The sequence below is a fragment of the Rhinopithecus roxellana genome, chromosome 8 (genome assembly GCF_007565055.1).
Source record: "Rhinopithecus roxellana isolate Shanxi Qingling chromosome 8, ASM756505v1, whole genome shotgun sequence".
NCBI lineage: Eukaryota > Metazoa > Chordata > Mammalia > Primates > Cercopithecidae > Rhinopithecus > Rhinopithecus roxellana.
The window spans coordinates 2,699,181-2,713,879 of NC_044556.1; the positions used below are offsets into that span (position 1 = coordinate 2,699,181).

Genomic DNA, 14,699 nt, shown 5'->3' on the forward strand with positions numbered 1-14,699 from the left:
GGGCCGCATGGCCTGGGACCAGAAAGTCTTTTCGATGGCAGCAGGAGAAGGTTAGGTAGGATAAGAGGAGGAACTTCCTAAGGCTGGAGAAGGCGCTGTGGAACTGGAGGAAGTGTGGGTTCCTGTTTGGCGGCATCCCAGGGCAATATCCAGACCTAGGCCCCCCTCCTCGGGTGGGGTCTGCAGCGGCCAGTGTGCCCTGGGTCTGGCACTGAGCCCACTCCCTAAAACCCCCCTCACCAATCTCCATTCCCAGGGGCTCAGGGCCTCCTGGGTTGCCTCTTCCTGGGCAGGGGCAGGCCTTAGACCAACAGGGGTTCCAGAGGTGGGATGGGGGGGTTAGACCCTTTGCTCCCACCCTACCCCCGCAGACAGAGCCTTGGGCTTAAAACCCGGGACTGGGACCCAAGTTCAGGGGCCAGAGGGGGAAGTTGGGCTGGGTTTGGGGCCCCCGCTGATTTCGGGACAAGGAGGGAGAAAGTTGGCCTTGAGTTGGGGGACGGGACAGAGTTGGGGGACAGGACAGAGAAAGTGGGGGCGGGCCGGCTCCGGGGGCACATGACGGCGACGCCCGCCCCGCCCTGCGCCCGCCCCCTGCCCGGCCCGGGGAGGGGGGAGGAGACGAGAAGGTTTTAAAAGCGATTCGGCCCCGCGGCGGGCCGGCCAGTGAGTGGGGTGGAGCGCGGCCGGCGGCCGCCCCCGGACGGTCTCGGGCCCGCCGCCCGCCCGCCTGAGCCTCGGCCGGCCCGGCCCGGGGCGGCGGCCGGAGCCCGGAGTGCGCGCCCGGCTCCCCTCCCGCCGCGGGTAAGTGGAAGTCGGGAGGGACCCGGGAGGGAGGCTGGGAGCGATCGGCGCCTCGGCGGCAGCGGCGCCGGCAACTTTTCCGCGCCTGGCTCGTGGGCGGAGTGGGGGTGCGCCCGGCGGGTCCCCAAGAGCGTTGAGAGAAGCGGAGGGCGCCGCCCCGCGCGCCTTGAGCGCCCCGCCGCCCGGGGTGGGTCGGGGATCGGGGACAGTGCGTCTGACGGCGGCGGCGGCGGTCGCGGAGTCCCGGGGCGCCCCCTACGGAGCGGGGGAAGGGCGGCCCGGCCTCTACTCCCTTCCCAGGGGCCCCCCCACCCCGACCCCCCAGGAGACGCATGGGAATGCGGTGGGGAGGGTGGGTCCCCGCGCGACTTGGGCAGGTCAAGGTGGACAGAGAGTTGGCAGAGTGGGAGGGCTTGTGTCCTGCTCGGACATGGGGCTTGGGTTGAGGGGCTTGGATAAGCATATGCCTCCCCCACTCCTAGCCCCCGATCTGGCCTTTGGACGGGAAGAATGGGTTGGGGGGGTCTCTCAGAGTTCTTTGGATTGGGGGGCGGGGGTGGATACTGGTCCAAGTTCTTGACGTGTCACCCAGTGGGTAGAGGGAAGGTCTCTTGTTGGGCAGGGGCTGGTGGGAGCTGGGGGGACGTCTCCTTTCCTTTCTGCTGATCCAGGAGAAAAGCGCTCATTCAAGGTTGCATAGGAAGGGAAGCCAGGTTGGGGACCAGCCCTGTGCAGCTCGGGGTCCCCGTGCCTTTTGGCTGCAGGAGGAGGTTAAAAGGGCCTAGACTGAACCCCGACCCCTCTGTCTTAGCCCCAGACCGTTCTCTGATTTTAGCACTAGATTTGGCAGCCCCTAAAGCCCTCAGCCCTAACTGACCTTCCTGCTCTGCCCAGCTCAGCCCAGCCAGGCCCCAGACCCAGGGGCTTCTTGAATGTTTTGGCTGTGCAACTGGCTCCTTGTCACCTGCCCCTTTCCCAACACTCCCCAGCTGGCAGCCCGTGACTCCTGGTCTTTGAGGGTGAGTGAGGCTGGGGGCTGTGGGACCCCTGGCATAAGGGGTGTCCTCTGGCAGTCCTGCCCCAGCCGGAGGGCTGTACCCAACAGGTGCCCGGGCTTAGAGGCGAGGTGATGTTGGACACACCCTGTCCGCTCGCCCACATGCCCTGCCCGGGCCAGCCTGGGTACATGTGTTCACATGCCGATGTCCTGGGAAGGCACAGGCCCTGGGGCTGGTGCTAGCTTTGTTCTCTGATCCCATGAGGCATCCATGGCCCTCTGCCCTTGCAGCACGTCCTCTGGGAGCTCCTTCAAGACCCCAACAGGCAGGCCTTGCCCGTGGACCTAGAGGGGGCCCTAAAATAGGTGCCGGCCTGGCCTGGGGCTGGCACGCGGAGCACATGCGTGACAGGGCGTGTCCAGAGGGTCGGGCCTGTCTGTGCTGGCCTGGCCACTGAGCCTCCGCGGACCCTTGCTTGCTGGAGAAAGACAGCAGAGGCGGATGCTTTAGGAGGGACCCCCGTGTCGTGCCCACCCTCTAACAATGCAAGTGGACACCAGATGTTCCATGCAGACCGCAGCTGCGGGGCAGGCCCCCATCCATCGGCAATCCCAGGATAATTGGTCTGGTGGGTACACCGGGGTGACCCGCTCGCCCTGATCTAGGTGGTGCTTTGATACCTCTTAAGGCATTTTTTGGAGTTTGCCCTTCACCTTGGAAAGCTGGGTGGGGGATTCTGTCCTCCATGAATAACGGCGCCAGGAACCTTGGGCGATCTTGGGAAAACTCCTTCCTGTCCCTCTGTTTTCCATGTTGGATGTGTTTTAGGCCACAGTCAGGCCTGGCTTTTTTTTTTTTTTTTTTTTTTTTTAAGACTTATTCCGTGACCTTAAGTCCCAATCTGAATCTCTGAGCCTTCGTTATTCTAGCTGTAAATGGAAAGCATTCAGAAATGGGATGGAGAGAAGTGTACACTTCCCCCCTGGCCGCCTTCTTCCCTCCTAGTGTCCTGGGTGGACACAGAGGTGTGTCTGGGGAAGGTGTGTCTTTTAGGGCCGGACGCCTGGGAAGGATGTTGAGCGGAGGGTAGTGGGTGTGGGTGAGAATCCTTGGGCAGAGAAGGGCGCCGCCATGCTGGGCATGGCTGAGTCACGCTCCAGCGACGCCTTGCCCCAGGGTGCTGGAGCTGGCGCCACCCTGGGTGTGGTCACTGAGCTGTGGCCCTGGGCAGAGCAGGGCTGGGTGGTCTAGGATGTGGGGACTCGGTGCCTGGGGAACTGACTTCGAAGATGCCAAGTCCCCGGGCCTCCCGCCTGGCCTAGATTCTGGGGTCGCCCTCCAGGACCGTGGTGGCCCACACCCTGAGAATGCCTTGGGGAGCCTAGGAGCCCGGAGCCTTGGGCCTGGGAATTGGTGCGTTGAGGGAGGTGGATGGGGCCTAGACGCCAGTGACTGCATTCAAGGCCAGTGGACCCCCAAAGCCAGGCCCTCGCTGCAAAATGTACCTATGTGGGGAGAAGGCAGAGGTAGACCTGATGACAGGGTGTACTGTTCTACTAAGGGTTTCCAACATGAAGACGAGGGGCCCCTGGGAATTCTGTGATTGGTTTGGGAAAGATTAAAGTCTAAGGGGGGGGTTAGAGTGGACTGGCCGGACGCAATGGGGGCTGGGATGTCACTTTCATGGTTCCCCTATTTATAACAAGTGATTCAACCCTCACTTACTCACCCCTTCCTGAGCCTCCCCCCACCCCAGCCCTGGGTGGGCAGCGGGGCCCACCCACTTGTCAGTGCCCTGACTTTCCCCACCCAGTGCCAGCCTCTGAGGGCTGCCCATTGGGGCGGTTGTTATTGTCACAGCACTAGGATTGGGGCAGAGGGGCGGGGGGCTGGTGGTCAGGCGGCGCTTGGCCGGGCGGCCCAGGTTGGCGGCTGGCTCGAGGCCCAGCCCACGGAGCTTCTGCTGAGAGTCTGGGCCCATTAGGCAAAGCGTTAGTGACAGGCTGGGAGGGCGGGTGGCGCGGCGGGCAGGGCGGGGCCTGCAGCCCTTGGTATTTTCCGATCCCAGCTGCTCTGTGAGGGTGGAAAGTATTTGGGGACCAGGCTTGGGGGCGGAGGTGGTGGTGGCGCCCCCGGCGGAAGCTGCCCTGATTCATTCTTGGAGCATGGGGTTGGGGGGGGGTAGCGGTGCACATACATACCCGTGTGTGTCTGGTCCATGCACACGCTGTCTGGAGGGGGTATTCAGGCATACCCACATGCATTGGCTGGCTGGAGTGTCCTGGTGCAGCCTGGGGCCTGCTTTGCTCCCCAGCCCAGGGGCCCGCCCTCTCCCTCATGCCTACAGCTGCCAGGAGCTTGGTCCCCCTCTGGACACCATCTCCCAAGAGCCTGAGAAGCGCACCGTGATTGGTAAAAGGGAACCCTGGCTCCTGGGCACCTGCATGGCAGCGCCCCTTCCACTCAAGACCCAGACCTTTTGTGCCTGCGAGGATGGGGAGTGGCCTTGGCCCTGGCCCTGGGCTCTGTGCAGGGGAAACCCCACAGGAAATGAGCCTGGCCAAATGGCCGCCCTTCCCGTTCTCGTCCCTGGGACACGAATGTGCTGTCTCACTTCCGGAGGCGGCCCAGGGAGGCTGGCTGCCCTGCGGGGCCTCGCCTGCTCCCAGTTGGCGCCTCCAGACCCTAAGGGGACAGGGCTGGGCTGGGGCCTGATGGTAAAGAGTGACTGGTATGTGTGTATGTGCGTATAGGGAGGGGACAAAACAGGACATCCCTCGCCGCCTGTCTCGAAGTGGTGAGCGCCACCAGATCGGGCGGACACTGGGGTCCTCCGTGGTGTGAGACGTCCATGTTTCCGTTATCCTTTGCCTGGCAAAGACAGCAGCAGTTCTGTCGTGATCATGTTTATCACTCCTGGGGTCCTCACCATGACTTATGAAGTCCATACTTATTATCCCTGTTTTGCACATGGGGAAACTGAGGCCCAGAGAGGTTGAGTGACTTGCCCAGAGTCACTCAGCTCAGAAGCTGCAGAGCTGGGGTTTTCAAATCTGGGCAGACTTGGGCTCCAAAACTGGAGTCTGCTAGCCAGGTGTTGGGCTCTTATCAAAAGAGGCTCCACTTACTAAAGACTTAGGGTTGGCTTCGTGCATTTGTGACTCGGGCAGTCTCACAGCACCTCTGCTTGGAGGGACCTGGAGGTTAGTTTAATATTGCACTGCTGAGGTCATGAAATTTTTTTTTTATTTTTTTTTGTGTCGTCGTGTTGCCCAGGCTGGTCTCGAACTCCTGGCCCCAAGCAATCTTCCTGTCTTGGCCTCCTGAAGTGCCGGGATGACCCACTGCGCTCAGCCTGAAATCATTTTTTTTCTTTTTTTTTTAAAAAAACTTGTTCTTGTTTATTTTAGAGATAGGGTCTTGCTCTGTCACTTAGGCTGGAGTTCAGTGGCATGATCATAGATCACGGCAGCCCCAGACTCCTGGGCTCAAGCAATCCTCCCACCTCAGCCGCCTGAGTCGCTGGAGCTACAGGTGTGTGCCACCATTCCTGGCTGATATTTTAATAAACTTTTTGTGGGACAAACACTGTGGGTCATGCCTGTAATCCCAGCACTTTGGGAGGCTGAGGCAGGCGGATTGCTTGAGCCCAGGAGTTGGAGACCAGTTTGGGCAACATGGCGAAACCCCATCTCTACAAAAAAAAAAAAAAAAAATTAGAGCCGGGTGCGGTCGGTGGCTCGCTCCTGTAATCCCAGCACTTTGGAAAGCCGAGGCGGGCGGATCACCTGAGGTCAAGAGGTCGAGACCAGCCTGGCCAACATGGTGAAACCCTGTCTCTACTAAAAATCCAAAAATTAGCTGGGCTTGGTGGCGGGCGCCTGTAATCCCAATTACTTGGGAGGCTGAAGCAGGAGAGTCGCTTGAACCCAGGAGGTGGAGGTTGCAGTGAGCTGAGATTGCCCCATTGCACTCCAGCCTGGGCAGCAGGGCGAGATTCTGTCTCAAAAAAAAAAAAAAAAAAAAAAGAAAGAAAGAATTAGCCAGGCATGATGGTGCATAGCTGTAGTCCCAGCTACCCCAGAAGCTGAGGTGGGAGGATCATTTGAACCTGGGAGGCTGAGGCTGCAGTGAGCTGTGATTGTGCCCTTGCACTCTAGCTGTGGTGACAGAGTGAGACCCTGTCTCAAAAAAGAAAAAAAAAATTTTTTTTGTAGAGCTGGGGTCTTGTTGTATTGCCCAGGCTGGTCTTGAACTCCTGGCCTCAGGTATCTCTCCTGCCTCGGCCTCCCAAAGTGCTGGGATTACAGGCGTGAGCCACCATGCCTGGCCTGAAATTCTTAGTTTTCAAACTAGAGGGCCATGTGTTCATTTTGCACCAGGCCCTGAAAATTCTGTATCTCACCCTGGTGCTGGGCACTTACTGAGTGACATACACACTCGGTGACATCTCACTGGGCTGTGCAAAAGAGGCTCTTGGCTCTATTTTACAGATGGAGAAACTGAGGCTTGGAGGGTCTCTGGGAAACTGTGGAGCAAGGATTTGAACTTTGGGCTGTTAGGGTGGAGAGACCTGTATCTTGGAGCTTGGATCCTGTGCTCTGGGGGGCAGGGGATGCGTGTCTAGGAGAAGACGGGGGTGCTTTGCTGCTGGCATCCACCCTGGTGGGTGTCGGATAAGCCCTGACCACTGAGGAGACCGGGCCACGGGGGGGAGGCCCTGGCGGTTTCCTTCTGCCCTCCAGGCTTCTAGGAAGTGGCGCCAGCTGGGGTGAGATCACTTCCTCACCCGCCTGCCTGCCCCCCCTCGGCTTCCTCTTGCCATGGCCCCATTTGGCCTGCCCAGGGCTCAATGAGGCGGGGGAGCTTGGCCATGCAAGTTGCTGTAGCTTCCTCGTCCTGCCTGGGCCCTCTAGGTATCTCTGCCTCTCCAGTGCTGGGGCTGGAACGGAGGGCACAGCTAGGCTCCAGCTCCCTGTGTGGTGGCTCCTGCATATGAGAAAAGGGCTTCCCTGTGATCGAAGGAAGCGTCTGGGGACCTGGAGGGGAGGTGTCCCCAAATCTCATTACCTCCTTTGCTCTCTCTCTCTCCCCTCCAGGTGCCAGCCTCTGGCCCCGCCCGGTGTCCCCCTCAACCCTGTGCCACGGCCGGCTGGGGTTCCTGGGGATGGGATTTGCTTCCTGTCACAAATCACATTGCCAGGGATTTCCAACCGACCCTGAGCTCTGCCACCGAGGATGCCGCCCGGGGACGGGGTGGCAGAGGCCCCGAAGCCTGTGCCTGGCCTGAGGAGCAGGGCTTAGCTGCTTGTGAGCAGGGTCCACACCAAGTCGTGTTCACAGTGGCTAAGTTCCGCCCCCCAGGCCCTCACCTCCTCCGGCCTTGCCGCCTGTCCCCTGCTGCCGCCTGTCTGTCTGCCATCCTGCTGCCTGGCCCCCCTGGGCTCTGCCTCCCGTGCCTACTGAGCTGAAACACAGTTGGTTTGTGCACACTGGCTCAGTTCAGCAGGAACAGGGGTCAAGCCCCCTTGGAGCCTGCAGCCCGTGGGCTGATGCTTGGAGCAGAGATGAGGGCTCAGAATCAGACCTATGTCTGGAGGAGGGATGTGGTGGGTGGGTCTGGCTGGGCCCAAATGTCTGCTGCAGGCCCTGATCCCCAACTCTGCAACTGGGGACCCCTCCATGGCCACAGCTCAGGCTGGGCTGTGGTGCCAGCGTGGACAGGTGGGTGAGTGGGTGGCCCTTCCATTAAAAGGGAAGCCAGCTGTGTCCTCTCCCAGGAGGCTTGGCCCCTCCTCTCCCAAGCCTGGCAGGGGCACTGGCCTGGCCCACACCTTCCTAGCAGCCAGTTACCCAAGAGGAAGCTGCCTTGGGCCTCGAGACCGTTAAATGCCAACTCCTGGCTTCCGGTATCAGGCTGGGCTGACCAGACCTGGCCCCTTCTTGCTGGGCCCTGCAGTTTTCTAACTTGCGGGGAGGAGCAGTGACACCCACCCCACATGTAGGGCATGGAACAAGGTCCATGTGGACCCAGAAGGGACACAAAAGCAGGTCTGCTTAATCCTGGGGCGCTGGGAACTAAGCTGGGAATAGCTGATCCTCCCTGCCTTGAGGGGGTTCTCAGGGCAGGGAAGAGTTAGGACTCTGTTTTTTTTTTTTTTTTTTTTTTTTTGGGGGTGGGGAGACAAAGTCTCGCTCTGTCTGCCAGGCTGGAGTGCAGTGGCACATCTCAGCTCACTGCAACCTCTGCCTCCTGGGTTCCAGCGATTCTCCTGCCTCAGCCTCCTGAGTAGCTGGGATTACAGGTGCCTGCCGCCATGCCTGGCTAATTTTTGTATTTTTAGTAGAGACGGGAGTTTCACCATGTTGGCCAGGCTGGTCTCGAACTCCTGACCTCAGGTGATCTGCCCGCCTCAGCCTCCCAAACTGTTGGGATTACAGGCGTGAGCCACTGCACCCGGCCAATTTTTTTTATGTTTTGTAGAGGCAGGATTTTGCCGTGTTACCCAGGCTGCTCTTGAACTCCTGACCTCAACCAATCCGCTCCTCTTAGCCTCCCAAAGTGCTGGTATTACAGGGGTGAGCCACCATGCCTGGCCTTTTTTTGTTTGTTTCTGAGACGGAGTCTCACTCTGTTGCTCAGGCTTGAAGTACAGTGGCGTCATCTTGCCTCACTGCAACCTCCGCCTCCTGGGTTCAAGCGATTCTCCTGCCTCAGCCTCACAAGTAGCTGGGCTTACGGGTAGGTGCCCACCACTATGCCTGGCTAATCTTTGTATTTTTAGTAGAGACGGGGTTTCACCATCTTGGCCAGGCTGGTGTGATCATGGCTCACTGCAACCTTGAATGCCAGGGCACAAGTGATCCTCCTGCCTTAGCCTCCCCAGTAGCTGGGAGTACAGGTAATGCGCCACTGCACCTGGCTAATTTTTAAAAATTTTTTGTAGAGATGCGGGGGGACGGGTCTCACTATGTTGCCCAGGCTGTTCTGGAACTCCTGGCCACAAGCCATTCTCCCACCTTCGCCTCCCAACGCGCCAGAATTACAGGTGTGAGCCACCGTGCCTGGCCTCTCTCCATTACCTTGAAATCAGATGGGAGGAGGCTTTTTTCTGGGTGGGACTGAGGAGGCACAATGAAGTCCCCCAGGTCATCGGGACTAGGCCATTGCCCTTTTCCCCACCCTGGGTAGGCGTGGACAGAAGCTTGCTTGGGATGGGATGGAGAGGAGAGATTGTGCTGTGTGTTATGTCTGTTGTTCAAGTAAATAAAAGTTGCCCTGACTTCATTCCTGAAGATCTGGTCTGTGATTCACTCCTGCCTCCCATCGCTGGAGTTTCAGCTTTTGATTGGCCTGAATTTACCGTCCTGGCACTCTGGGCTCCTGCCTGCCCATCCCTACCCCACTTGCTCTGAGGACAGCAGCAGGGTGCCCCGTGCTTGGAAAGGTGACCTTGGGGGGGTCCTGGATTGTGGGGTGACCATGAGGGAAACCCTGGACTGGAGAGATTTTCACATCGCTGATCAAGGGAGGACGGAAGCTGATCTGAAGTGGTGGTGGTGGGGTGACCCTGAGGGAAACGCTGAGCCTGAGGGGTGACATGTGGCGATAACTAGGATTTGAGGGTCTTGAGCTAGTGACATTTGGGGGCAACTTGGACCTACGGGATTACTCGGGCCTCAGGGGAAGATTTGGGGTGCCTGGTATCTGAGAATGCTTGGGGGGGAACTTGGGTGTGAGGGATGTGACATGAAGGAAACCCAGTTCTTAAGGGGGACATTTGGATGTGGCTGGGACCTGCGTGATGCCCTAGGTACCTGGGAACATTCGTGGGTGAGTGACACCTGAGGGACACAGTAAAGAGTCCTCCAGGTCCGAAGGCGGCAGGGACCACAAGGGGGTGCACTCCGGGATCTCCACCCACCTCCATCGTCCCAGACCTTCAGGCGGCGCCACGGAGCGCGCGGGGCAGTCCCGGGTCCGCCCGCACATACCTGCGGGATTACGCGCGGCGGGGCAGGAGGTGGGGCCGTCTCCGATTGGTCCACTCGAGCGGAGGGGCGGTGCCAAAAGCCAATCCCCGTGCCCAGCGTCGCCAAAGTTCCGCCCCCGACTGTGGGCTCCGCCTTCTAGCGGCTGGCCCCGCCACTCCGGGAAGCCTCTGTCCTCTCCTGCCCCGGCTCTGACAGTGATCCAGACACAGTACCTCCATTCGTCCAAAAGGGAGGAAGGCCCCGAGGAAACTGCTTCTCGGGGAGCCAGGGACTTTACACAACCACGGGCTTTCTCGCCGTTCCTTGGATCCCTCACTCTATTTGGCGATTGGGAGCCTCTTCAGTGGCGCAAGATCCCAGACACGCCCTGGCCACGTCCCCTGGCGAGCATCCACGCGCCGACCACGCCCACTCCGTTTTTCTTCTCTTGGCCAGCGCCCCGCCCACCGAGGTCGAGTCTAAACTCGGAGTTCCCGCTTTTGATCGGGGTGTCTTCCACATCCAGCTGCACCCAACACTTGCCACAGCCTCCCATGCTCAGCAATTTGGAGACAAGGACCCCCAATATTGGTGTCTGGAGCCAGGGCGCTCCCCACCCCCATCTTGACCCTTCCCAGGGGCTCAAGGGCCCTGCAGCCAGGGGTGGGAAGGGGTCAGTGGCTGCAACCAGGTCCTAAATCAAACGTCCTAGCTGGTGCCCCTTTTTTTTTTTTTTTTTGAGACGGAGTCTCGCTCTGTCGCCCAGGCTGAAGTGCAGGGGCGCGATATCGGCTCACTGCAAGCTCCGCCTCCCGGATTCACGCCATTCTCCTGCCTCAGCCTCCCGAGTAGCTGGGACTACGGGCGCCCACCACCACGCCCGGCTAATTTTTTTTGGTATTTTTAGTAGAGACGGGGTTTAACCGTGCTAGCCAGGATGGTCTCGATCTCCTGACCTCGTGATCCGCCCGCCTTGGCCTCCCAAAGTGCTGGGATTACAGGCGTAAGCCACCACACCCAGCCGCTGGGTGCCTTTTCTTTCCACTTTGCAACCTCAGTTTTCTCATCTGTAAAATGGAAAAGATAATCCTACTAACTCATAGGGCTGTGGTGACAATTAAATGACAGCGGTAACTCATTCCGCCCTGTGCTCCCTCATGGTAAGCTGTCCATCCGTTTTGAAATATTTACATAAGGCCGGGCACAGTGGCTCACGCTTGTAATCCCAGCACTTTGGGAGGCTGAGGAGGGCAGATCACCTGAGGTCAGGTGTTTGAGACCAGCCTGGCCAATATGGCGAAACCCCGTCTCTACTAAAAATACAAAAATTAGCCGGGTGTGGTGGCACATGCCTGTAATCCCAGCTACTCCAGAGTCTAAGGAAGGAGAATCGCTTGAACCTGGGAGGCAGAAGGTTAGAGTGAGCCCACATCACGCTACTGCACTCCAGCCTAGGCAACAGAGCAAGACAATAAAAAGAGAAGTATTTACATAAGTACCCTGGAATGAAGCCAGCAGTCGCTCCCATCCCACCCCTTGCTTGACGCTGCACCGAGAAATGAGGCTTTTTGTGTGTGTGTGTGTGTGTGTGGAGGAAACGGGGTTGGGGGTGTGAGTGGCTCTAGAGACACACCCCAGTCTCAAAATTAAAAAGTTCTGTTCAGTCTTAAAAAAAAAAAAAAAGGACATATAATACACCGTTCAATAAATAGAAAAAAAGTTACAAAATGATGTGATCTTTTGTCCTTAATATACAAGAAGGGAGATGTGGGGGTGACTGGGGGGGTGATGTTCTCCCTTCTCCTCCCTGGGTCAAGGTAGGGGAAAGGAAGGAGGGCCAAAGAGAGACGGCGACAGGGACTTAGGTGCAGAGAGAAAGGCAGGTAAGTGCCAGGAAAAATGAAAACAGAGGAAGATGAAGGGGCGAAGCAGAAAGACAGGAGGAGAAAGGGTGAAGAGAGAGCCAGAAAAACGCCAAGATGCAGGTTTCTTTCCTTTCCCGATCGGGGGTGGGGTCTCTGGCTCTCTCTCATTTGTGTCCCCCGACCCCAGGTTGGGAGGGGCAGTGTGAGCCTCGCTCAGTTCCTGAGTTGTACGTTCAGTGACTAGCAGGTGAGAGGAGACGGCAGCGATGACTTCCCTAACCCTGAGCCCACCCTGGGACCCTAGTGCCCAAGGAAATGGGGGTCCTGGCCACACAGGAGGATAAGGGGGTGAGGTATGAGGCTGAGGCCTGAGGCCTCTTCAATTCCTTCAGTGGGGATGAGCCATTGGTCCGGGCTGGGCAGCCACTTTGGAGGTGGCATAACGGGGGGCCCTGAGGAGTAAGGGGTGGGGGAAGACCCTTGGCCACCCAGGGTGGGGTTGGGGAAAAATGTGCTACATTGATTTAGAGGGCCGATTTCTGGAAAGTCCTGCCTCCCAGCTTCCCTCCCAGAGCCCAAGCCAGTCCGGGTAAGGGGAGTTTGTCTATTGCTTTTGGGGTGCCCAAAGTGGGGTCATACCAGCAGCCCAAGCACACACCCCTTCCAAGCTTCTGGGGGGCAGTATGGCTTCTGCTTCTGGAGTCTTGCACACTTGCTCACACACTCCCAGGCACACACGTGGCAGGATGCCCCTTCCCCTGCCTCCCATCTCCAGCCGGGCTCCTTCCCTGACTTAATACTGAAATGCCACGTGGGCCTAATTGGAGAGCAAGGGTGGGGGCCGCAGGGGCGAGGGGGATCTCCACTCCCACGCACCCCACTGCCCCTCAACCAAAACGCTCCCGCACCAAAAGCATGAGTTTCTTCTTGCCCTTGTAGGTCTGTTTGAGGTTCTCCAAGAACTGTGCGAACTGGAGGTGCCCGTCGGGCGCCAGCAGGAAGGTCTCCCGGGCCTTGCCCAGGAATTCAATGAAGTCCCCATAGTGCCGCGGACTGATGTGCGTGAGGCGCGAGTGGCTGGTGGTGATGTAGGCAGTGACTGCCGCATCCAGGAGCTGACAGAGCGGCGCCCGGTCAGCACCCAGTGGCTTGGCGGCCCGGCGTGCCCCTAAGGGGCCCAGGCCGGGCGCCGAGAGAGTCCAGCGGCGCAGAATATCGGACAGCATTGGGGCACAGTGGATGCTGCGGATGATGAGGGGGACGATGGCGGAGAGCTCATGCCGGCCCAGGGAGTGGCTGAGCGAGCAGGCCCAAAGCACGTCGTTGACGGCAGGGTGGCTGTCCTGGTTGAAGGCAATGCTGAGCTGCGCCAGGGCCAGCGTCGCCAGCTTGTAGGCCCGGAGCGGCAGCCCGCGGTGCTCCATATAGCGGGCCACAGTGAAGAGGTGGGCGTGGCCCAGGCCTCCGGCCGCCGCGTCCAGCACGATCTGGTAGGCCGCCTCGAAGGCCGAGTGGTTCTTCTCACACAGGGTCAGGGCAGGCAAGGCGCAGTTCTGAGGGTCCTTCATGGCGCACTGCAAGGCCAGGGTGCGGGCGCAGGCCCAGAGCTCCTCCCTCCGGGGTGTGTCCAGCTGAAGTCGCAGCAGAGTGGCGTGTGTGGTGCCCGTCACTGCTACGATGGTGGCCGCCTCCACCGGTGTGAATAGGGAATACCAGTTCTGCATGATATTCATCAGGGCTTGCGGGCCTGGTGGGAGGTGAGGAGGGAAATCCGTCAGGAGAGGGGGCAGAGACATGTATATGTATGCGTGGGTTAACCATGGCACTGTCACCTCCACTTCCACCTCCACACCACGCTGAACAGAAACTTCCTTTCCAAATCGTCAGGGTGCAGCTGGACCAGGTGGGAATGACCTGTGTAGAAGGCTAAGCTTTGGAGCCTCTTTCTGCACCCCCCTCACCCCGCTGCAGCCACATTAGCCTGGCCAGTCTCTAGGCCTTTGTCCAGCTCCATCAGCTGGCTGGCCATTCCCTCCTGGCCAAGCCCTGAGCACAGGCTGGAATCGGGGAAGAGTCTCTACTTCTCTTTCCTTTTTTTTTTTTTTTTGAGGTGGAGTCTCGCTCTGTTGCCCAGGCTGGAGTACAGTGGCGGGATCTTGGCTCACTGCAAGCTCCGCCTCCCGGGTTCAAGCCATTCTCTTGCCTCAACCTCCTGAGTAGCTGGGACTACAGGCGCCGGCCACAATGCCCAGCTAATTCGTTTGTATTTTTAGTAGAGACGGGGTTTCACCGTGTTAGCCAGGATGGTCTTGATCCCCTGACCTTGTGATATGCCTGTTCTGAGATGGAGTCTTGCTCTGTCACCCAGGCTGGAGTGCAGCAGCAAGCTCTTGGCTCACTGCAACCTCTGTCTCCTGGGTTCCAGAAATTCTCCTGCCTCAGCCTCCTGAGTAGCTGGTTATTACAGGCACATATCACCACACCTGGCTAATTTTTGCATTTTTAGTAGAGATGGGGTTTTGCCATGTTGGCCAGGCTGATCTCAAACTCCTGACCTCAAGTGATCCACCCGCCTCGGCCTCCTAAAGTGCTAGGATTACAGGCGTGAGCCACGGCGCCTGGCCCTCTTTATTTTTATTAAACAATTTTTTAGAGACAGGGTCTCACCCTGCCACTCAGGCTGGACTGCAGTGGCACAGTCACAGCTCACTGCAGCCTCAATCTCCTGGGCTCAAGTGATTTTCCCACCTCAGCCCCCCCGATAGTTGGGACTATTATAGGTGTGTGCCACCACGCCTGGCTTGCTTTTTTTTTTTTTTTTTCCCCAGAGGGGGTTTTCCTCTGTCGCACAGGCTGGAGTGCAGCGGCACAATCATGGCTAACTGTAGCGTTGATCTCCTGGGCTCAAGCAATCCTCCTGCCTCAGCCTCCCAAGCAGGTGGAACTATAGGCACGTACCACCATGCCCAGCTAATTTTTAATTTTTTGTAGAGATGGGGTATCACTATGTTACCCAAGCTGCTCTTGAACTCCTGGGCTCAAGTGATCCTCCCGCTTT

At 58.7% G+C, this 14,699-nt stretch overlaps 1 protein-coding gene and 1 long non-coding RNA gene across 4 annotated transcripts in view; one reads left to right on the top strand and one right to left on the bottom strand.

Annotated features, from left to right (window-relative positions):
- Positions 1-550: 550 nt before the first annotated feature.
- On the top strand, positions 551-9,098 carry LOC115899150. Its single transcript, XR_004058827.1, has 2 exons — positions 551-804; positions 6,902-9,098. It is a non-coding gene; the product is annotated as an uncharacterized LOC115899150 (long non-coding RNA).
- A 2,268-nt stretch (positions 9,099-11,366) lies between these two features.
- Positions 11,367-14,699, bottom strand: part of ZSWIM4 (zinc finger SWIM-type containing 4) — a 37,982-nt gene continuing 34,649 nt past the window's right edge. For all 3 annotated transcript variants that reach the window (XM_030936202.1, XM_030936203.1, XM_010361602.2), the window contains one exon: positions 11,367-13,388. In XM_030936202.1, coding sequence (XP_030792062.1) covers positions 12,529-13,388 — 860 coding nt within the window. In that variant the 3' untranslated portion in view covers positions 11,367-12,528. The remainder of the gene's footprint in view (positions 13,389-14,699) is intronic.